Source organism: Cladophialophora yegresii, assembly GCF_000585515.1.
Source record: "Cladophialophora yegresii CBS 114405 chromosome Unknown aczIN-supercont1.5, whole genome shotgun sequence".
NCBI lineage: Eukaryota > Fungi > Ascomycota > Eurotiomycetes > Chaetothyriales > Herpotrichiellaceae > Cladophialophora > Cladophialophora yegresii.
In genome coordinates this window covers 1,617,559-1,637,889 of record NW_006913049.1, presented here as the reverse complement: position 1 = coordinate 1,637,889, position 20,331 = coordinate 1,617,559, and the positions used below count along the sequence as shown (strand labels likewise).

At 54.5% G+C, this 20,331-nt stretch overlaps 8 protein-coding genes across 8 annotated transcripts; 2 read left to right on the top strand and 6 right to left on the bottom strand.

Moving 5' to 3' along the window:
* Window positions 1-165: 165 nt before the first annotated feature.
* Window positions 166-2,338, top strand: A1O7_07312 (uncharacterized protein; the record flags this gene model as incomplete). The annotated part of the gene is made up of 4 exons (XM_007761312.1): window positions 166-466; window positions 599-975; window positions 1,041-1,838; window positions 2,234-2,338. 4 exons carry the CDS (start codon window positions 166-168, stop codon window positions 2,336-2,338), a joined length of 1,581 nt encoding a protein of 526 aa, XP_007759502.1.
* A 524-nt stretch (window positions 2,339-2,862) lies between these two features.
* On the bottom strand, window positions 2,863-5,690 carry A1O7_07311 (uncharacterized protein; the record flags this gene model as incomplete). The annotated part of the gene is made up of 7 exons (XM_007761311.1): window positions 2,863-3,140; window positions 3,194-3,415; window positions 3,470-3,969; window positions 4,022-4,382; window positions 4,431-5,233; window positions 5,295-5,395; window positions 5,466-5,690. The coding sequence occupies 7 exons, from the start codon at window positions 5,688-5,690 to the stop codon at window positions 2,863-2,865; spliced, it is 2,490 nt and encodes an 829-aa protein (XP_007759501.1).
* Window positions 5,691-6,664: 974 nt separating this feature from the next.
* A1O7_07310 (uncharacterized protein) lies at window positions 6,665-8,290 on the bottom strand (the record flags this gene model as incomplete). Its single annotated transcript, XM_007761310.1, has 1 exon — window positions 6,665-8,290. One exon carries the CDS (start codon window positions 8,288-8,290, stop codon window positions 6,665-6,667), a length of 1,626 nt encoding a protein of 541 aa, XP_007759500.1.
* A 1,099-nt stretch (window positions 8,291-9,389) lies between these two features.
* Window positions 9,390-11,147, bottom strand: A1O7_07309 (uncharacterized protein; the record flags this gene model as incomplete). The annotated part of the gene is made up of 8 exons (XM_007761309.1): window positions 9,390-9,836; window positions 9,888-10,177; window positions 10,268-10,320; window positions 10,369-10,526; window positions 10,577-10,631; window positions 10,693-10,792; window positions 10,840-10,984; window positions 11,037-11,147. 8 exons carry the CDS (start codon window positions 11,145-11,147, stop codon window positions 9,390-9,392), a joined length of 1,359 nt encoding a protein of 452 aa, XP_007759499.1.
* Window positions 11,148-11,960: 813 nt separating this feature from the next.
* On the bottom strand, window positions 11,961-12,275 carry A1O7_07308 (uncharacterized protein; the record flags this gene model as incomplete). Its single annotated transcript, XM_007761308.1, has 1 exon — window positions 11,961-12,275. The coding sequence occupies one exon, from the start codon at window positions 12,273-12,275 to the stop codon at window positions 11,961-11,963; it is 315 nt and encodes a 104-aa protein (XP_007759498.1).
* A 554-nt stretch (window positions 12,276-12,829) lies between these two features.
* Window positions 12,830-13,246, bottom strand: A1O7_07307 (uncharacterized protein; the record flags this gene model as incomplete). Its single annotated transcript, XM_007761307.1, has 1 exon — window positions 12,830-13,246. One exon carries the CDS (start codon window positions 13,244-13,246, stop codon window positions 12,830-12,832), a length of 417 nt encoding a protein of 138 aa, XP_007759497.1.
* Window positions 13,247-15,644: 2,398 nt separating this feature from the next.
* Window positions 15,645-17,433, top strand: A1O7_07306 (uncharacterized protein; the record flags this gene model as incomplete). The annotated part of the gene is made up of 7 exons (XM_007761306.1): window positions 15,645-15,799; window positions 15,854-16,239; window positions 16,296-16,325; window positions 16,401-16,426; window positions 16,471-16,707; window positions 16,769-17,122; window positions 17,179-17,433. The coding sequence occupies 7 exons, from the start codon at window positions 15,645-15,647 to the stop codon at window positions 17,431-17,433; spliced, it is 1,443 nt and encodes a 480-aa protein (XP_007759496.1).
* Window positions 17,434-17,805: 372 nt separating this feature from the next.
* Window positions 17,806-19,143, bottom strand: A1O7_07305 (uncharacterized protein; the record flags this gene model as incomplete). The annotated part of the gene is made up of 3 exons (XM_007761305.1): window positions 17,806-18,219; window positions 18,302-18,348; window positions 18,528-19,143. 3 exons carry the CDS (start codon window positions 19,141-19,143, stop codon window positions 17,806-17,808), a joined length of 1,077 nt encoding a protein of 358 aa, XP_007759495.1.
* Between the last annotated feature and the right edge of the window lie 1,188 nt (window positions 19,144-20,331).

Below are 20,331 nucleotides of genomic sequence, written 5' to 3'. Positions count from 1 at the left end.
GGCGTCCAACCCACGCATGGACTTGTGACCCTGGAACAGAATCGAATCGAGGAACATAATCAGCTTACTGTACTCGGGAGACGTTCAGCAGAGGGTATTTTAACCTCGCCGCCGCTCCGCGCGATTCTTTATTTCACGCCACAGATTGATCCTTTGGAAACCACCATGCTCCTCGTCGACTCGACAACCATTCCGCCATGGGCGTACTTTGCTCTGGCCACGACCCTTCTCACGGCATGGGTTCTCAGCTTCCGCTACCAGAAGGGCCTGAACAAGTACCCCGGCCCATTCGTCGCGTCAGTCACAAACTTCTGGCGTCTCTGGCAATGGTTGCGCCACACCGACATGTGCTATTTCCCCAAGGTGGCCAAGTATGGACGCATCATCCGCATCGGTCCCAATACGTTGCTGTTCAACGACCCGGAGGCCATCAAGGATATATACATGACGCATTTCAACAAGGCAAGTCAGGTACCGAAGGGTCACGCAGAGAGGGAGTCTGCGGAAGATGTGATTGCCGGCTCTCCGCCTCCATCTCTGTATAATCCCTACTTGGGTCCCTATCCACACATCTACACGCAGCCCCACTGACGCAGAGGACAGTCCGACTTCTACAAAGTGGGCCAGGGCGTCTCCCGCGGCGTCGCCGTGCCCAACATCTTCTCGACCACCGACCGACATTACCACGCCAAACTGCGGCGCTCCGTGGCCAACGCATTCGCACTCAGCACGCTGGTCAACTACGAACCCTACGTCACGGACACGGTGGCGACGTTCCTCGCGCAACTGGACGCCCGCTTCGCAGGACGGCCTGGCGCGGACGGCATCTGCGACATGTCCGAATGGACCAAGTATTTTGCGTTGGACGTCGTGAGCGCGTTGACCATGGGCAAAAGCTACGGGTTATTAGAGGCCGGGTACGATCACATTGGGATCGTGGAGGCCCGGACGGAGTTTCTGCGATATTTCACAATTGTGAGTGCACGCGGAACGCGGAACGCAGAGCCAGGAAATATAACTGACCCGCCACCTACTTCCAGGTCAACAACGTAACCTGGCTGGATCGGGTTCTCAAGAAGAACCCCCTCCTCATGTGGCTCGGCCGCCTCGGCCTGTGGAACAGCGTCACGGCCACCGTCCCCATCGCGCTCCGCCAAATGGACGAGAAGAAGCGCACCTTCAAGGGCGTCGACGCCGACGGCAAGACGCGCGTCGACCTCCTCACCAAATTCCTGCAAGCAAAAGTCGACAACCCGGACATCGTCGACGACCGCGCCGTGCTGGGCCTGACACTGAGCATGGTCAACGCAGGGTCCGGCACCGTGGCCACGACGCTCGCCGCCACGTTCTACTTCCTGCTGAAATACCCGGCCGTGATGAAGGCGTTGGTGGAAGAAACCGATGCGCATTTCGAGCCACTCGCAGACGCAAGCAGTGGTGTTGGATTCCATGCCTCCGTCGTCCCCTTCGCGGACTCGCAAAAGTTACCCCTCCTCGACGCCGTGCTCAAGGAGATCTTCCGCCTCTGGCCGGGCTTGGGAATGCAGCTGATCGAGCGCCTCACGCCGCCCGAAGGAGCGCACATCCTGGGCGAGTACATCCCCGGCGGCATCATCGTGAGCTGCAACGCGTGGATCATGCACCGCCACAAGCCGACCTACGGGGACGACGTGGAAGTCTTTCGGCCGCAGCGGTGGCTGGACGCGTCGCCGGAGCAACTGGCCGCCATGAACAAGGCGCTGCTGGTGTGGGGCGCCGGGCCGAACACGTGCATTGGGAAGAATATTGCGTTTCTCGAGCTGTTCAAGGTGATTCCGTCGGTGTTGCGTGTTTTCACGGTGAGTTTTGCCCTACTGTTCGCGTTGGTTGCGTTTGCTTTTCCGGTGGGCGTGGTTGCGAACGTGAAGTCGAGCCCGGACCGAACCCGAAAGCGAAGTCACATTTGGAACCAATATGCGAGGAAACTGTGTTGTGTTGTGCTTCGACACGGCGGGCCCAACATCACATCATCAGGCACGAAGAAGCAGACGCACGAATTTAGGGTCTCACACGGTGGTCCGACATGTCTAAGTGTCTGGCACCGACTTGCTCGGCCGGGCGATCGACATCATGCTCCCGTGTCCGTGTTTTGTCGAGTTGTTGTGTTTCGTTGTCATGTCGTCTTGTCATCATTCTTCGATGCTACTGACTGCCTCTTGCTGGCTCTCGCTGACTTGTGCTTCTCCTTGTGTAGCTCGAGCTCGCCGATCCGACAAAGGACTGGAAGGTGTTCAACCTGGGTGATCCGGAGCCGTCGGAGTTTTTCGTGAGGTTCAGGCCGCGGTACCGGAAAGCATGAGCGATGAGGCGGAAGAAGGGCTGTGAGGCTTGACGCGCGGGAGCACCGGCAGGGAGAGCAGTCGATGCCTAGGTAGATATTTGTATACTCAGGAGTACCTGATACGGTATACGGTATGATATGACATTGCTGTCTATGATAGATGTTAGATATGTATCAGGATTAGCCTGGCTTCAGCTTACCCATACGGCCTAATTAACCTGACTATGCACGGATGAATGAGTGGTGGAGTGTTGTTCCGGACAGTAATATGGCTTGGCCTCGGTGTCTCACCGCGCCTGCCATCTGGGTATAATCATATATGTATACGAAACGGCTCATTGACAACGGCCGGTTTCATCCAAGCCGTAGCCACGCCGGTCTTTCTAGGTGAGCAAGTGATGATGAGTCGCTGGACCTCTAAATTGCAAATTATATCTGAACACTTACGGAGTACTTCTTCTCACCAGCTGATCATATGGTGGACATTGACTTCTTTCTCTTCTTCTCACCAGCCAACCATACCTCACACTGACGTCTTCCTCTCACTGCGCTGCCCCCCGGTTGTACGCAAACGAGTGGCTGCTCAGGAACTCGAGATCGCCATCAAGCATGAACTCGCCCAACTCCATCCCCAGCGGCGACTGCTTGTTACTCGGAATCATGCCGTTGAACATGCCCACCGCGGGATTCGTATGAAGGAGCGCGTAATCGCCCGCTTGAGCGGCCATCTGGGGATACGGATTTTGGGGCCCCTGGCCCTGATTCTGCCGAAACGGGCCTTGCCAGTCGTTTGGCTGGGGGACGAGGCCCTGGGCAATAGCTGGGATACGTCTCAGTGAGAACACAACGGCGTGGAAGAGCGCTGTGTCTTACCTAAAGCGTGGACCACCTGCACGAACTGTTCTAGGTAGTCTCGACACCGCGCAATCATGCGGTTGTCGTTGTCGAGATGCCGTAAAGCCTCGATCGCCATGCCGAGATGGAGAGTCATGTCCTCGGTCGAGTCGGGCAGGGACATGCTTGGGTCGTTGCTGGACGCCTTCTGATCGACTTGGACGAGGACGCAAGCTCCTAATACCAGGGCTGCGTTGAAGGCTATGGATGGCATGTGGTTAGATGCAGTCACTAAAGCGGGAGAGCAGCACCTACTGTAGTATAGTGAGAACCACCAGGCGCCTAACAAACCCCATTTCGCACGGCCAGAGGCGGATTGCAACGCGTTGAGAACAAGACAGATGATCTCCTTGGCTGATCTGATCGCAATCTGGATGTGGATTGTGCCGATCTGTTGCAGCAGGGAGAAATCCTGGTTGTCGACCGGGTTGTTCAGACCCTCAAGGAATTTCACCAGCACTGGGCGATGGAGAAGGATGCGGACATTCGTATACCTCAGCGTCAGGATGAATCGGAGCCGAAGTTGCCGCCATGCATTGTCGGTCGAGGTCTCTGCCGAGGGCAGCCGCTCGGGCATTATATCTTGAGTGGCAATGAGTCTCATGTGTGCCGGCAGGGCTCGTTGCCATTCCGAGAGCTGGTTCTCAATCTTGTAGACCAGGGCCACGGTGTCGACGGCATTGGCTTGGAACGAGCACGCCAGGTTCTGCCCGTACAGGGTATCGATGGTGGTGCACATTACTTTGTACAAAGTGCTGCGATCGGAAAGAGTCAGTTTTGGGATCGCTAAGAGGCTCTTCGACTTACGCGGTGCCATTGAAGAAAGCGACGCTCAATGATTCTTTCCTGTCCCACGACTCTTTCCTATCAGCAGCTGTGATCCCACCATTGAGCACGGAAAATGCAACGGGCAGGTCAAGCTGGACATAGCTGTCAGGGATAGATGCCGGTCTTCCGAAAGTCATGCTCAAGGTACGATCCAGCATGATGCAGCCAAACCATGTCCGTTTCCGGATCTCCTGCTCGATCGCGGGAAATTCCCTCCCCAAGTCACTTGAATGGAGTCCGATCTGGAAGGCAGCTCGGACGGCCAGGCCGTGCATCTTCCATGTTTGCACGGACTTCTGCGTCCCTTGGAGGTATTGGCCCATGAGGAGGAGAAGTATCACTGCGTACAATTAGCTTTAGACAGTCAACAGATCGAGGGGATCCTAACCGAGCTCGACACTGGCGCCTGCCCCATTCTGCGGCTTCTCATTGAACAGTCCGTAAGCCCTCTTATAGTACATCTCCGACTCGGCATCGGCTCTGAAAATAGTCGAGTCGACACTTCCGGGAGTGGTGCTGGTGTCTCGCGCATGGACAGCGGCATGCGCAAAGACCATGTTAAGCAAAGCCAGCCACGTCCGCCTGACGCCTCTGAACTCGTCCTTGCTCATCTGCTCGAAGGTTGCCATGAACGACGGCTCGTGGATGTAGGGAAACAATACGCCAGTGTTACTAAAGTACCACGCCAGGAGTTGTCGAGCCACGGAATCTGTGGGCAGCGCATAAATGTTGACTTTTTCATGCATATGATCGTGATGCGTAGGAGCCGGTGATGCTGGCCTAGACGCATTGACGAATCCTCCAGTATATCCGACCGAGTTGCGTTCTGCAGGGGACGGTCTCCATGGCTGGCTGTCGTTCGTCAGCCTCGCCACAGCTCGCGACACGTTTCGGAGGAAGGCGATGTTGGACGAAGGACCGAAGAAGGCGCAGTCTTCTTCCTCGGCAAAAGTGACTGCGCCCATTCCGTCGATAGGGTCTTCAGTGGTCTCGGCATCATCCACGCTGTCATCCCGCACGCACGCAGTGTCCAGCTGAGCTGTATGGCCGGACGTGCCATTGGTCAGTCCGGTTGAACCAGTCGCAGCAGGAGCGTCGGCATGTTGAGCGACGCCGGCGTGGTCGCGGCTCTCAAGCGCTGAGAGGCGGTCTTCCGCCAATTTCAGTCGGTCCTCGATTGACGACAAGTATCTGGCGGACGAATCAGCAAGCGGGAAAAATGCGAAATGCCATGGCCGACGGGCCAACTTACTCCTTGCCGACAATGATATTCGAGTACGAGGAGGATTGCTGGTAGACACACTCGAAGCCGAGCTCGATGCACAGTGAGCACTTGGGTCGGGCGCCGTCGCACTGATGATCCCCAGCCAGTTAGCGCCACGTACTCCAATGTGAGTGCCAGGGAGTGGTGATGGTGGCCTACACGTGATTTCCGCCCTCGACAGACGGTGCAAGCCAGCGCAACGCGTCGTCGTTTGCTGGGCGGATCGGTGTTCTCAGACAGCTGCTCCGCCCCGGACGTGCCGTTCTTGGATAGGGTCCATTCCGGCTCAAGGGGGCTGTGGCGACGCACCTGGCTCCTGCCGTTGTGCACGGCGGAGTGCAGCTCGTCCGACCGATCAGTCGGATAGGTGTTCTGGCGGATCATGCTTGCGCGTTGACAAGTCGCATCACCTGGCGGGAAGCTTGACCGCGCAAGCGACGGGGGGAGTTGTAGGAAGGCAGGAGATGGCAGCTGTGAGACTCTGGTCGGTTCAGCCTCCCGGAAGCTCAGCCCAAGGATGATACTGGCGCCTCAAGCGCTGTCAATCGGGTTTCTTCCCCGAGTCTCGAGTCTCCAACGGGGCCACGACGGTCGGCTGCCTGTGTGACCCACGAACAGCTTGCGGCTCTGCGGCGGCGCTTGAAATTGTTCGGCCGACTGCGATGCTTTCCTGATGGTAATCCCAAGGATATCCACGGGATATGATAAAGTCGATTACCGCCACTCATCAAGAACGATCGAAGACATTTAGACGTCGCGTTTAACTTGGGGGCATGCGGGGTACACGCTCTAGTTTGCTTCAGCCCAAGCAGTTAGCAGAGACTTGTTAGTAGTGGTTAGATTCGGAACCATGCCGACACTTACCCGTGAGTTGGGGAGATAGAGCTGAGACGCAGGCAAGTCACTGTGCCGTGGAGACATCATAGAACATGATTTGACCATAAGGAACATCGATAATGACCCTACTCGATGACGGCGTGGTGAGTGTGTGCTGAGTGTGTGCTGAGTGCACGGTGAACGAAAACCGACTCCAACCTCACTCGACCTTCACCGTAGCGTGTCCCGGTCGTTACAGTCAACATTGGACGAATGCTTGAAGAGCCTCTTCCTTGCTCTTCTCATTCAACATCTCCTCTGGTTACATCTTTGGCTCATGCACCTCAGCTCTCGATACATAGGTAGGCGATCTCAACTCTGTTCTGCCCATAAACACTGTAACCTCGGAAGACCAGCGCATCTTTAAGCTATCGGGCATAGAGTATCAATGGTCGAGGACAGGGCAAGGTCTTGACTGTTGTTCTCCAACATACACGGACTATGTGTCAAAGATGCAACAGCTTCAATCTCACCCCGCAACCTCAAGCACAGACGTAACTACCCTCTGCCACCGCATCACCGCCCCGATACCGTGACCTCAGCGGGAAAGGACACAGATTCCGCGTCTTCGTCACGACAGCCCCATCATCTCTCACGCTCTGGATCCTCGCGTCCAGCACATCCGGCGCGATCCCGTTCTCAACCCACGCCACCACCGCGGCAAGGGGATCGACGGGCACAGCGCCTGGTGATGCGCCAGTCAATGCACCTGCTCCGCAATGATCGACTCCCGGGGCGAGAAACGTGCGATAGAAGCCCGCCACTGAGGACGCATTGCCACGCCCGACGACCCGTTCAACCATGCGATGGTACTCCACGGTCCCAGCTGGGAAGATGAGCTGATCGGCCTCGCCATGCCCGACGATGGCTTTCCCTCCCGCGGCCCGAAAACGCGACAAATCGGGGTTATAGCCTCCGATGAGGGCGCCGTATTCGCGCTGCGATGCGTTGAACAGCTGCGCGAACGAGGCGTAGCCTACGGTTGTTGTGTCGAAGCCGGGGTCCTTTTTCACAAAATATCTGATCCATGCGTCGTTGACGAAGAAAGGGTATCCGATGGTGTTGCCGTCGCTGTCTGTTGTCGTGTTGGCGAGACTGTCCAGCGCGGCTCCGGCGTTCAGGGCGTATTTGTGTGTGACTGCCAGTCCTTTCGGGCCGGCGACGATCTTGGCTAGCATAGAGGCAATCTTGGGAGTGACTGTTTCTTTTTGCCCGTCCTCGCATTGAAAGTCCCACCCGACCATTGTGTAAGGATCGAACTTACACGACCGGGGGTTTGAAATGATGCCGTCGGTGAGGCCGTCTAGGGAATCGCACGCCGATATGCTCGCGTTCGTGAAGGCCTGCAGCAAGCACCTGCCAGAGTGGAACCCCTCTTCCCGCATGACGACTTGAGGCCACTGTTCCGCAATGACATACCTTGCCCAGTCGATGGCGGGCGCCCCTGCGACAATCCCGTCAAAGTCTTCTGGGTGGGTCTGCGCGGCCATCAGGCCTTGTCTTCCGCCCGTGGAGCAGCCGTTCCAGTACGAATGATGTGGTTTCTTGCCGTAGTACTGTGTTGCAATGGCTTTGCCGGCCACTGCCATGTCGTGGACGGACCTCGACGCAAAGTTCAGCAGGAGGTCGCTGTTCACGTTGCCCTGTGCATCCAGAGCCCATGCCGCTGGAGAGTAAGGATCGCCTGCCAGTCCTGCATCGGTCGAAGCGGCAGCGTAGCCCAGTGCCACCACGGGAGCAAGACTGAGCTCAAAGAACCCTGCCGCGTAGCCGCTGCCGCCGGTCCCGAGAAAGCGTCCGTTCCATCCAGCGGAGGGCAACCACACTTTGACCTTGACGGTATCATTGGAGCTCTGATGCGAGAGGACGACATCGACATTGCAGATGTCGAGTCCGGTTACGTTGATGTTTAGGAGCGGAGGACTCGCGAGCACCGACGTGTTCGGCAAATGCTGCGATTGTATTGATATCACAGTCGCGCCGGGGATGGTTGGCTTCGTTAGGCGATCGCACGGGGTGCTGTCGACGATACCTGTCGCACCTTTTAGGAAATAAAAGCACGCGAACACCGCGGCAAGATGTTGCGAAGTTCTTGTTAGGCTCGACATTCTGGCGAGCTGAATCGATAGCCGTGATTTCCAGCCCGAGCAGAGAGAGTGCTTGTTCTGTAACTTCTGTAGTGAGAACATCCCTAATCAGGACGTGTCCTTCTTATATCACAGTTGTAAGCTCGAGCCAACGCTGCTGCCAGTCGACCACACCGTCGTTGCAGCTGGGCGGTTTCGCGGGCTGCGGTCCCAGCCTTCCACGCCATGGATGCCGTAAATATTGATTCAGGTTGATGTACAAGCCTAAATATAGCTAGTCACAATATCATTTCTGAACCAGAGTTGCCCGGATGTTGGAATCTCGACAAGCAGCGAGGTTTGTTGGTATAGATCTCGTTCGTGTGAGATTTTGACACTGGCGGTTTGATATCGGGGCGCTGACATAACGTGGCGAGGGCAACTGAACGCCAGGGCTTACACGAAATGGCCTAGTCAAGACCGCCAGTTAATCCCATAGTGATCGGTGTCCGTGCTGCTGGCCATATCGAGGACCCTTAGGTAAACTAATTCGTGTGCTGGCTGATGGACACGATCAAATACCCACATATGAGTAGGTATGGTACACCCTCGTCGAGAGGGGTGGTCATGGTTGGGGGTGTTGAACTTCGGCTAAACCACAGCCTGCGGACCAGCCGGAGCTGTTTGCTGTGTCTTTCCTGACTTGATGAACAGCGCAAAGTTGGAGCAGCATCCAGCATGGCCAGTGGGAAACATTTATTGGTCTCCGCCTTAATATAGGAAATGGAAAACAGAGTGTCACTTTTGAAATATTGACGTATTCTAGCGACGGGGCGGGACTAGAAATCACCTAGGTGTCCAGTGCGCGGCCTATCAGGGTAACAGGCACAGGTTCTAGGCGCGCTTACTTAAGACTTCGGCAGTCTCTCTTCTGGAAGGAAGGAGTTCCGAGCCCCAAAGGCTCCGAGTTAGAGACACAGTCGTCGCCCGAGCTGCTAAACCTTCGCCCGGAAGATCAACTACAGGGCGTCGGCCACCCTGTTCTGCCACGCAGCCACCCGAATGAACGAGATGGCTAAACCAACTGTCGCGAGAAAGACATTCGAAAATCTATGCGTCTACTCTATCTTTCCGCCGTGGTCTAACCATGCAGATGTTGTTTCAGACACAACTCCACGTCTTCCACTTTGGTATTGGCGTCCAACAGCATCAGAATGTGCTGATCAGGACGGACAAGCAGACCTCCTCCATCCAGCAAGCCAGCACCTTTCGACCACTGTTGCCCAGCCTCTCCCACGACGTCGAAATCCTTTCGTGGTACGCATGTCTTGACCCCCGGAACCTCAAATCGCCCAATGAGCGTGAATCTGTCGAACGCGCACAGGTCCAGGGTACTGTATTGACGTAATTCGACGTCTTTCGGCGAGAACTCTTCCACATACGAGACATCAACCGGCTTCAGCGCGCTGCGTGGCAGCCGTACCCAAGCATGCGGCAGCCTTGCACCAACCTGGAACTTCGGCGTATACCTCGAGGCGTGTGGCGGGACCGTGTTACTGCCGTACACATACCCTATGTGGAGTTCAAGCTATCGACTAGTCAGCGTCATTCATCTTAGAAGAGCCTATGATGTTGGCACGTTGTCAAAGTGTTCTCTTTGTCCCTCAACGCCCAACGCGATGGCTTTCAATTTCTCCGGATCCTTGATGTTCGCATATAGGTTTCTTCTAGCCGTCACCACGTCCTCACCGATTCCCAGTGTTTTGAGCAGGGCAAAGATCTGCTTCCCATTTTTCACGCTTTGCATTGAGTTGACGATTGCGACAGGTCGTCTTTCTGTCTCGTAAGTATCAAGGAGACTGTCTTCCGCCTGGCCTTTGAGGACGAATGCAATCTTGTAGGCTAGATTGTGGGCATCAGCCAAACCGGCTACTCTATTGTTAGTACGGAGAGCCTGCAACAGGACAAACTTGCCCATGTGGCTCGGTTAGGGAAGCACAGGTTCCAGAGAACACTCACAGTTGAGCCCAAGACCACCGGTTGGCGGGAATGAATGAGCGGCATCTCCAGCTCTGACTTGTTGTTAGGCGGCTGAATATACCTTGCATAATGCAACTTACAAGAAGACGTTTCCTTTTCTGTACGACCTTGCCACCTTTCGGCTGAGCAGCCACGGTCGGTACGAAAGAATGTCGAGGGGGACATCTACCCCAAGCGCACTAACGACGACCTTGCGGCACAGCTCTTGATTCCAGCTCTCGACCGGGTGCAGGTTAGGCTGGAGCAATGCGTCAGACAATAGCCCCACCATATTTGGCAGTAACTGACATTGAAGTTGCTGATCAAGACCGCATTCCCAGAAAGCTCATATGCAATGATGAATCTGCGCCGTTGTCAGCATCCCTACACTGTATCTCGAGAGCGCAGGATATGGGATTCCTTACCCCGAGGCCAGGGGATCCATTATCCAATGTAGCATACCAACTCGTTCTCCTACGATAGGTCGAAGATCGGCCTTGAAGTGGATGGTCATCATAGTCTCATCTGCGGCCCCGTCAGTCTCGACTGCTGGCTCGTTAGGATGCTCTTACACGAATCTTCTCCATCACTCTCGATCCCCAAGATCGTGCGTACCCTACTTCTTGCACCGTCACAAGCGATAAGGTATCTCGATCTTATCTGGAATCGGAGTCCGGTAGCTCCTTCCTCCACCGTTGTTGTCACTCCTTCCGGGTCCTGCGACGTGAGGAGCAGATTCGGGGATTCAGAGGTGCTGTCGCACACGGACCTGTTCTAATGATACGAAGGAGACACCCTTGCGGAGATCCACCCCAGGATCCTTGACGAGTACATCCGTGACGAATTCCTCGAACACTGGCTGCGGGATATTGAGGATCATCTTCGCTCATCAGTCACAAGTCGGTAATGGACACGGTGGGTGACAGACCTCTGGAGTATGTTCCAGCACGTCAACGTCCATACGCTCGTACGGTAGGACTCCCACTTGTTGACCACTGAGATTCGTAAGGAAGTTGACCCAGAATGCATCACGTCTCCTCGTTCCTAGCTGACGTATCTTCTTCACGTCCAGGTGAAATTGTCGCAACAGCTCGAGAGATCGAGGTGAGAGTGCATGCGCTTTGGGCGCTCCAAGTCTCTCGGGGTATCTCTCTACTAGCAGACATCTCACTTATATGGTCAGTTGCGAGACCTCCTCTGTAGAGCCTGGGTGTACTTGCCTCCGAGGTGGGACAAGAGATGGGCTTGAGTCAGGCCTGTGGGCCCGCCACCGATAATCACGACTGGGACACTGCAAGAGGTCTCCACCGACACAGCAAGAGGCTGATTGAGGCCGGCATTGGTTTGGGGACTGAACAAGGAGATGCCCATATCAGGAACTGAGTTGTCACGAGGCAGCGAGCGGTGAGGTTCGATTCGTTTTCATTGAGAATGTCCAACAGTGGTAGCTCGAGTTCCCTTTAACACCCAAGCGTACACACGGGGAATTCGTGGGGAGAATTACTGTACCAGCGGAGAAGTAAACTAAGTTTTGGTGGAGACCTGTGCCGGCGTCAGCGCAGAAGCGGCGGAGAAAACGGAGGTGCGCGCACGGGGCCATTCCACCAGAATACTCCGTACTGACCTTGCAGAGGCTCAAGAATAAGCGTTCATTGGTGCTTTGCAGTCTTGTGTAGAACCTCCAGATGGCCGCTTATCTCAGTCGAGTGTGTCTAAGTATAGCGTAGCGATAGTTCTTCGGAACACGGTGCATCTCGGACGAAACACCCCAGAGCTCCTCGAGAGTCTTCAGAGTCCTCGAGAAAAGGTTCATGTCGTACAGGAGATTTATGCACCTCCCGCGCTTATGCAACCTCGCATTGAGGTAGTGTCGAACCTCATAGTCAGGGTCGGATTTCTCGTTGTCTAGAGCCGTGTCAAGCTCGATGAGGACGACACTGTCCCAACTTTCAATGTCTGGGAGACTGACGGTCGAAACACCGCCCAGGAGGAACGCGGAGTACACCATGGCGGCGCTGAAAACTGCTATGGGTACATGTATCCTTTGCGTTTGTACAATTGGGAGATTCTGTAATAATTATGCCGTAGATGCTGAAGGCGTGGAGCAGCCCAAGGCGTGCTCGACTGGTAGAGACCCAGAAAGATAGACCCAATGGTGGCACTCTCCGGGCTCCGATGATGTGCCGGTTGATATTGTACTTCTGAAACAATGCTCGACACATAGCATTCAGGTCCACAACCATATGCAGGCAGATATTATGCCACCGTAACAGGGCGAGGTCTTTTTCAACAGAGGAGAGAGACCTGCTTCGAGCCACGAACGCGTGCGATTTTGCCAAAGCACGGGAAATATCACGTTCGGAGGGTATTCCAATCACCTCTGGGGCAGATGCTATTCGCTCCGCTGATAAGGCCTTGATACCCTCGAGTAATACCGAGGCTGTGAACGAGGAAAGCAAGGTTCCCAGATGGCGGACGTGCACAGTCTCGGAGAAGAGAGAACAGAACATCTCGGAAAAACGCCGTGGTCGCTTTTCCGGTTCAACATTTCCGTTCTCCAAGTCACGGCGTCGTGAGCGCTGAATACGGCATCGCTTGCAGGTACTGGTAGGCAGTGTGATGTGTGTCGTTGGGAGGGAGTGCTTGTGCAGTCTGAAAGCTGGGCGTCAAGAACATAATGGTCTTGAGTTGTGTTAGGCAGATCGATATAGAAATGGCAACAGCAAAGATCATCTCAACAACCACACTCTTGTTAGAGACGTGCTCACCAAGCAAGGCCAGGAGCTGGGTCTCTCTCGCGGCCCACATTCTCCAGTCTTCGCCAAGTTCGTCCTTAGTTGCAGAGGGGTCCGATGCAGGAACCCCACAGTCTTTCTCGATTTCAAGATCGAACATGCCGGTTTCATGTGCCCAGAAAAACCCAAGACTGTGAAACACTTGTGCTGTCTTGCGGAGTTTAATGTTCTGCACCTTCAGCATCATGTCATCAGAAAGGAGTGACTTTCTACTCGGAAAAGGGTTGCATAGACTTGACCCAGTAAAGCCGTGAGAACAAGTTGTATACCAGGACAGATATCGTAGGGGCCACGATGTTGGATGTGGCTCGACCACTCGATCAGTAGTCAAAATCTCAGGGAATGTCGCACATTGCGCTAACTACGCTCACCGACGTATCCACAGCAGTGTGCGCCAAGCGCCACGGGACCTCGCCCTTTCAGGGATTAGCTGTAGAACTTACAGAAGTCACATCTCGCACCTTTGCTATGCAGTCCTTGTTGCTCATAAACAAGGATCCAAGGGCAATCGCATTGAGCAGTAACGCAGAAGTCCATTCTTTGAAAACGAACCTTGAGCGGTGGACAGCAGGAAAGTTCGGGGCGAATTGGGTGAAGAACATGTGGAGGCAGCCGTCAAGGAAAACACTGGTCAGACCCAGATTCTGGGCGGTGGACGTAACGTCGCCAGACCTGTAGCGTGATTGGTGTTTCAGGTTTGGGGAACCGACCTACCGTGGAGTTGATGAAGAGGCGTGTGTACTGCATGATTCCCACCATGCAGATGGTCTTGATTCGAGTCGAAGGTTAAACATGAAGCGACTGGGTCTGACTCGAGGTCGGATGCAGCGCAGACAATGGACTGGGAAGGGAGGACTTGCAGGTTGGGGAGCGTGGTAAACTCGGCAGAAAGAATCGAGTTGACGAGACCTTCAGAATCTGGCCAGTTCAAGGGGCGGAGAGGCTCATGGTCCAGCTGTGTGCCCTCTGCCACCTCTTGATATACCGAGTTTGAAGCATCACAATTTCGCATTGGCGACAACCTGTCGTCCGTCGATCTCCTAGCCCCGGATTGCGATTTAGGTCGAACATTTCTGATTCGAATATCTTGTAGGGCAGATTGAGTGTTCAGGGATTCTCCAGTGTGTAGTCTACTGTGACGCGAAGACTGTCGAGCCTCGTGAACTGATTCCTGCAAGTGTCACAGACGTATGGCCGAGATCCTGTATCTGAAGACCATCAGCAGCAAATACAGGGGCCCGACGCCATACTCACAGGATCGTTCATGCCTCTACAGAAGAATGGCTGAGCCTCACCGTCCACCCTAGGGAACGGAACTTACGATGAGATGCTCTTTCTTGCCATAGGTCTTACCACACCTAGGGCACACATGTCTCCGGTCCGCCTTGGTCGTGGACAAGTTCGAACCAGCTGGAAAGGCCAGATGCGGGGACGTTTTGGCGTCTTCGAGCGACAGAGGAACAAGAGACCAGAGAAGGAAAGAAGTGCAGGCGGCGGGAAAATTGAGAGAAACGCATCTCCCGGGTCAAGGTTGATGCAATGTTCTTCGCGCTTCCCCGCTATTGTCAGTGACGCGGGTGACCATTAGCAGAGCAGCCAGGACATGATTATATGAAGAGGCCGTGAGGTGATATGCGTCCTCAGGGGTGAGTCCGTGTCCCCGTTCTACCACCTGGTATGTGTTATGGGGAGCGACCGTTGCCGTGTCGGTACTGCTGTCCCAGCGCGCTGTGAATCGTCGCTGCGAAGTTTTGGATATTCGATGCGTACGGCGGGCTCTTCCGTCACACGAACACGACACCTTTCTAGAGAACTCGGTCCTATTCACTGACCCTTCGGAGTACAACCCCCCCTTCTCCACCACCTGATCCAGCCTCGAGCTCAGCAACCTCGAATTGGTTCTTACAACGCCTCTTTCGATTCTCTGTCATGCCTGAAGGGCCCTGTCGACAAAGTTCGGCAATTTGGGTCATCTTTCTAGAATTGATCACAACTTCACCTTCCTTGCGGCATGCTGTATTCTTTGCCAGCCCTGCAAGGTGGTCGTCTCTGTCCAGGGGAACCAGGAGCTCGTCTGGCACACATGATGGCGGTACCCGGCTAGTAGAGCACCGGATTGTTCGATGTAGCTACCGACCTCATCAACGGCATGTCAGCAGTGCAGAGCTTTTATGCAGGAAATCCGACAGTCGGAGTTTGAACAACATGACACTGGAATCTTTTCCTCGGCAAAATCCCCTTTTCCCAAATGGAGAGCTCGGTTACATCGCTACGGCGTAACCTTGACTGTTTCCGGCATGGCAAACGAAAGAGATCCGCCATTCCTCCGCCAATAAAGGACGAGATCTCCTCTTTGTCTGCATAAGGAGGGATAATGTTGCACAACGCTGCATACAACGTGGGTCTCTGTTGCTGCGTCGGTGCTCGCTCCGGTTGAGGCCATCCACGCCGCATGGACAAGCATTTTCTGCCCTACCTTAAATCACTTTCGTTGCTGCTTCACTTTCTTGTCATCTTGTAACACACCACGATGAGACAACGTCTCCAAGTCGGACTATAGCCGTTCAGCCACCCATTGAAACATGGCTGACAACAAAGAAGTCGCTGACGAGGCGCCTCCAGCCACAGATTTCATCGTGGACTGGGATGGCGAGGGCGACCCCGAGAATCCTCTCAATTGGCCGTCGCGGCGCAAGGCTGCCAACATTGCCCTTCTCTCTTGCCTGACCTTTGTCACGTAAGTTGTGTGCTTATAAGTCATGTGTATGGGTGGAATTGACGCGTGCCTCAGGCCCCTGGCAAGCAGCATGTTTGCCCCAGGTATCCCCAGTGTCATGGAAGACTTCAACAGCTCCAGCGCTATCCTGGCCTCATTCGTGGTCTCGGTCTACCTTATAGGCTACGCGTTTGGACCTTTGGTCTGCGCTCCATTATCGGAAATTTATGGACGATGGCCCATTTATCAAACGACTAACGTGCTATTCATCATCTTTACCATCGCTTGTGCAGTCGCGCCTTCATTGGACAGTCTCATCGGCTTCCGCTTCTTGGCCGGTGCCGCGGGCTCGGCTCCTTTGGTACTGGGAGGAGGCAGTGTGGCGGATATGTACACGCGTGAAGAACGTGGGTCGAAGATGGCTGTTTTCTCAATCGGTCCATTGATTGGCCCTGTTGCAGGTAAGAATTGCAACATTTGGATCTTGCATCTGGATCCAGCTAACAGCGGCAACCAGGTCCCGTGGCAGGTGCCTTCCTCTCTCAAGGTGAGTTCCCTAGACACACTTCAGGAAGTCATTGATGCATCGTCACAACCCGAGGAAGCTGACCAAGGTTCGCAGACGTTGGTTGGCGATGGGTATTCTGGGTGATCACTATCGCGGCACGTATAAAACATCCTGCCTACCGCAGTGGCCAGCTAACATGCTCAAGGCCGGGATCGTGACAATCCTCTGCCTCCTCTTTATGAAAGAATCCTACGCCCCAGTACTCCTTGAGCGCAAGGCTGCAAAACTCCGCAAATCGACGGGCAATCTACAGTATCGTTCAAAGATGTCGTCCGGAGACGATCCTCGCACGGCATTGGTAAAAGCTCTGATCCGCCCAACCAAGATGTTTTTCCTGTCCCCAATCGTCTTCATCTTTGTGGTATGTTATTAGTGCCTTGAAGCTTGCGCACATGAGCGAGGATGCTGAAAAAGGGGCACAGGTCTACGTCTCCATTATCTATGGCTACCTGTACCTCCTCTTCACCACCATCACCGAAATCTACGAAGGGACATATGGCTTCAACACAGGTCTGGCTGGTCTGTCGTATCTCGGCATCGGTGTGGGCATGTTTCTTGGTCTTGGCATTTTTGGCGCAACGAGTGACAAGCGCATCCAAGCGAAGAAAGCCAAAGGTGATGTATCGCCGGAGATTCGACTCGAAGGGCTGATTCCCGCGGCAATTTGCATTCCTGTTGGGCTTTTCTGGTATGGTTGGTCGGCAGAGAAGCAGATCCACTGGATTATGCCCATCATTGGCACAGGTTGGGTTGGATTGGGCTTAATCGGCATTTTTGTGAGTCTTGGACGATCTCCCTATTCCTTACATTCTACTAATGATGAAAACTATAGTTGGCTGTGCAGACGTACCTGGTCGATTGTTACCCCTTGTTCGCTGCAAGTGTTACTGCCGCAAACACCGTCGTGCGGTCACTTGTAGGTGCTTTTCTCCCACTTGCAGGACGACCGTTGTACTCCAGTCTCGGTCTCGGATGGGGCAATTCGGTACTAGGCTTCATTGCGCTGGCGATGGTGCCACTACCGTTTGTGTTTATGAAATTTGGCGCTAGGCTACGAACGCATCCACGGTTCCAAGTCAACTTTTGAAGAGACGACAATCTGAAATGAGAGGCCCTATAAATGCGGCATCAAGGCAGGATGAGAAGTAGAATAGTCATACACGAGGGAAGCGACACATTGGACGAGGCCAGGAGCTGTCAGTATGCAACTCGTACTCCGGTCTTTATTCCAATCCCAGAACTTGTCCTCAGGTCCCTGGTTTCGAGCCACCAATAGTCATGTTTTCATCAATATCCGGGAGGTCCACGTCACGTCGGGAGCGACTGAACTGGCCGGTTGAGCAGTGTCCTGGGCAGTGCAAGGCCGGCTCAATCTAGGATTGTTACCTTCCTGAGACCACACAACAGCTTCCTCCCTGTTCTTCTGCTAGGATCATTGACATCCGACAGCCTCTCTGTCTCAACCGCCACCAGTCGACCCATGTGCGAAATCCACCATCCCTGGATCCGGACGGTCACTGGCGTCCCCCCCACCCGGCAGGGGCTGCACCGCAGGAACCTTGCCCTCCTGAGTTCGAAGGAAGTCATCGTACTCATCCCTCGCTGGGCCAAAGTCCACGCCACACGTCCAGGCCCAGTACTTCGAGAGCGCATACCACATGTAGCTGTCTGCATTGTTGAGTGTCGGGTAGGATCCAAAGTCGGCGGGATTGCCAAGCGCTCTTTCCTTCAGTCGCTTCGCATTATACGCGCCATATCCGCTAACAGGGTCTGTACCGGCGAAGTCTCCGATCTGTCGGAGTCCAAAAGCGGGCAACACAGCGATGAAGTCTTGCCATTGCGGGAGGTCCTGAAGCAGCCACGACCAGTGTATCTACCTTGATATCAGCATCGGGAGACACGGACATCAGATCCAGGGGAGAGGTGACAAGTGAAGGGAACGGAGGGGTAATTACCAGCTCATGCAGGATGAACGCCCCCGGGAAGATCATAAACTCGGTATCTACCCCACGATGTCAGCATGCCGAGGAAGATACGGGATCAAAGAGAACAGAAAGGGTGGCAAATGGCGGAGGGCCGTGGAGTCGATGAGTCCCCTCCCGTGATATGGAGATACAGACAGCTCCACCACGGCACAGGACCAACTCCACAAACTGTAACAGCCTCTGTACCGGTACTTACCGCGATCACCTAACCCCCGGCAACCATACCCAGCGTGGGGCGTGCCATCCACGTTCCTTGCCCACGGAGGGACAGCCAAGATCTCCGCCGCCAGAGGATACTCCAGCACAGCGCCACACACCACGACCGTGGCGTCGGCGCGGTTCTCGCCGAACAGAAACGCCCCCGAGATGCCCCGATTTGCACAATAGTTTTTCCACGGGTCAGGTGTGTGCGGCGGCGTGCCCAGCGCGAGCGTCATCCGCCCGAACCGCGGCGACAGCCCCAGAATGTCTTGGTTGGAGAGCAGACTCTGGATGTCTTGGGCGTTGTACTGCGCGTCTAGGGGGATATTTGCGATGCGCTGGAAGATGCGTCTTACCAAGGATGCTGGTGGCGATGATGGACCGCTCGTCCCTCCGTCCTCGAAATACCGCTGATACACCGGATCGCAGGGTCCCTGGAACGTCAGGGCCGCAGCTCTGGCGAGGACGATGGCTTCTTTCCACGACTCGTGGAACCACTCGATGTAGGGCGCGGGGGCGATTGGTTCGATCCAGACGAACGGGCGGGCAGCGTGCGCGGGAAGCGGATAGCTCAGGAGGAGGAGGAGAAAGAAATGCAAAAGGGTGACCATTGCTGGCACGGAGTCGAGTCGGAGAAGTCTCTGAAATTGCCACTGGAATGCCATGGTGTCGCGCTCCTATCTCAGCTGGAGCTGAGCTATGCGATCGCTGGGTATTCCGGTACAGGCACAGGCGGAGGCAACGTTCAGGAGCAGATCAGACTCAAAATGCAAAGACCATCATCGATCTACAACCCAGACCTCAAGCGCGAAAAGAGCAGTGAATGATATACTGATTGTGGCGGGTCGTCTACCTGGCTTCACTATCAATATCACCCACCCTTCTTCACCTTATATCACCTCTCTTTAACGGCATAAGTAAAGATACAGTCCAGGAGCAGAGCAGTATCGGTTCCAAATATAGAGACCTTCATTGATCCCTGACCTCATTCGCGTTGAAGAGCAGTGCATGGTATGCTGATCGGGACGGGTCGTCTTCTCTATCTGGCTTCAATATTAAAGTCACCATCATTCACGCTCTTCACCTTGCACCGCCTTTCTTTACCGTTGAAAGCCCTCGTACAGTTCAGAAGCAGGCACAGGCACAGGCACAACCTAGGACCAGAGTGGCTCCGGATACAGAGACTCTCGTCGATATCGGACCTTAAGCGCTAAAGGAGCAGTTGACTGCCTAGCTTCACTATCGATATCACTTGCGTCACCTGTCTGCACCTCCAGACCTCGACCACAAGCACAGTTCAGGAGCATATTGGCTTTGAATGCAAGACCATCGTCAATCTCAATCGACGTGGGCGCCAAAAGAGCAGTGACTGAAATGACTGACCTTGACGGATGGATTGTCTACCTGGCTTCAATATTCATGTCACTAATACTTACGCTCTTCACCTTGCTTCCCTTTCTTCACCTTCAGTCACCTCTGGAATCGAACCAGATTTAAAAGCACTAGACAGGGCAAGGCACGGCCGACAAAGCGCAACATGAGACGACGCAAAGAGCAGATCGACTTTGAATGTAAAGACCATCATAGATCTCAGACATCATCACGCTGAAAGAGCAGGGACTGAGACGATAGATATGATCGGGACGGGTCAGCTGGCTAGAACGATATAAATATCACCAATCCTTCTTCACCTCGCGTCACCTCTTCATCTCTGTTGCGCTCTAGAACTGACCCACCCAAGCACTGAGTATTCAAGGGCGGACAAAGCCGAACACGACAAGACACAATGCAGGATGAAG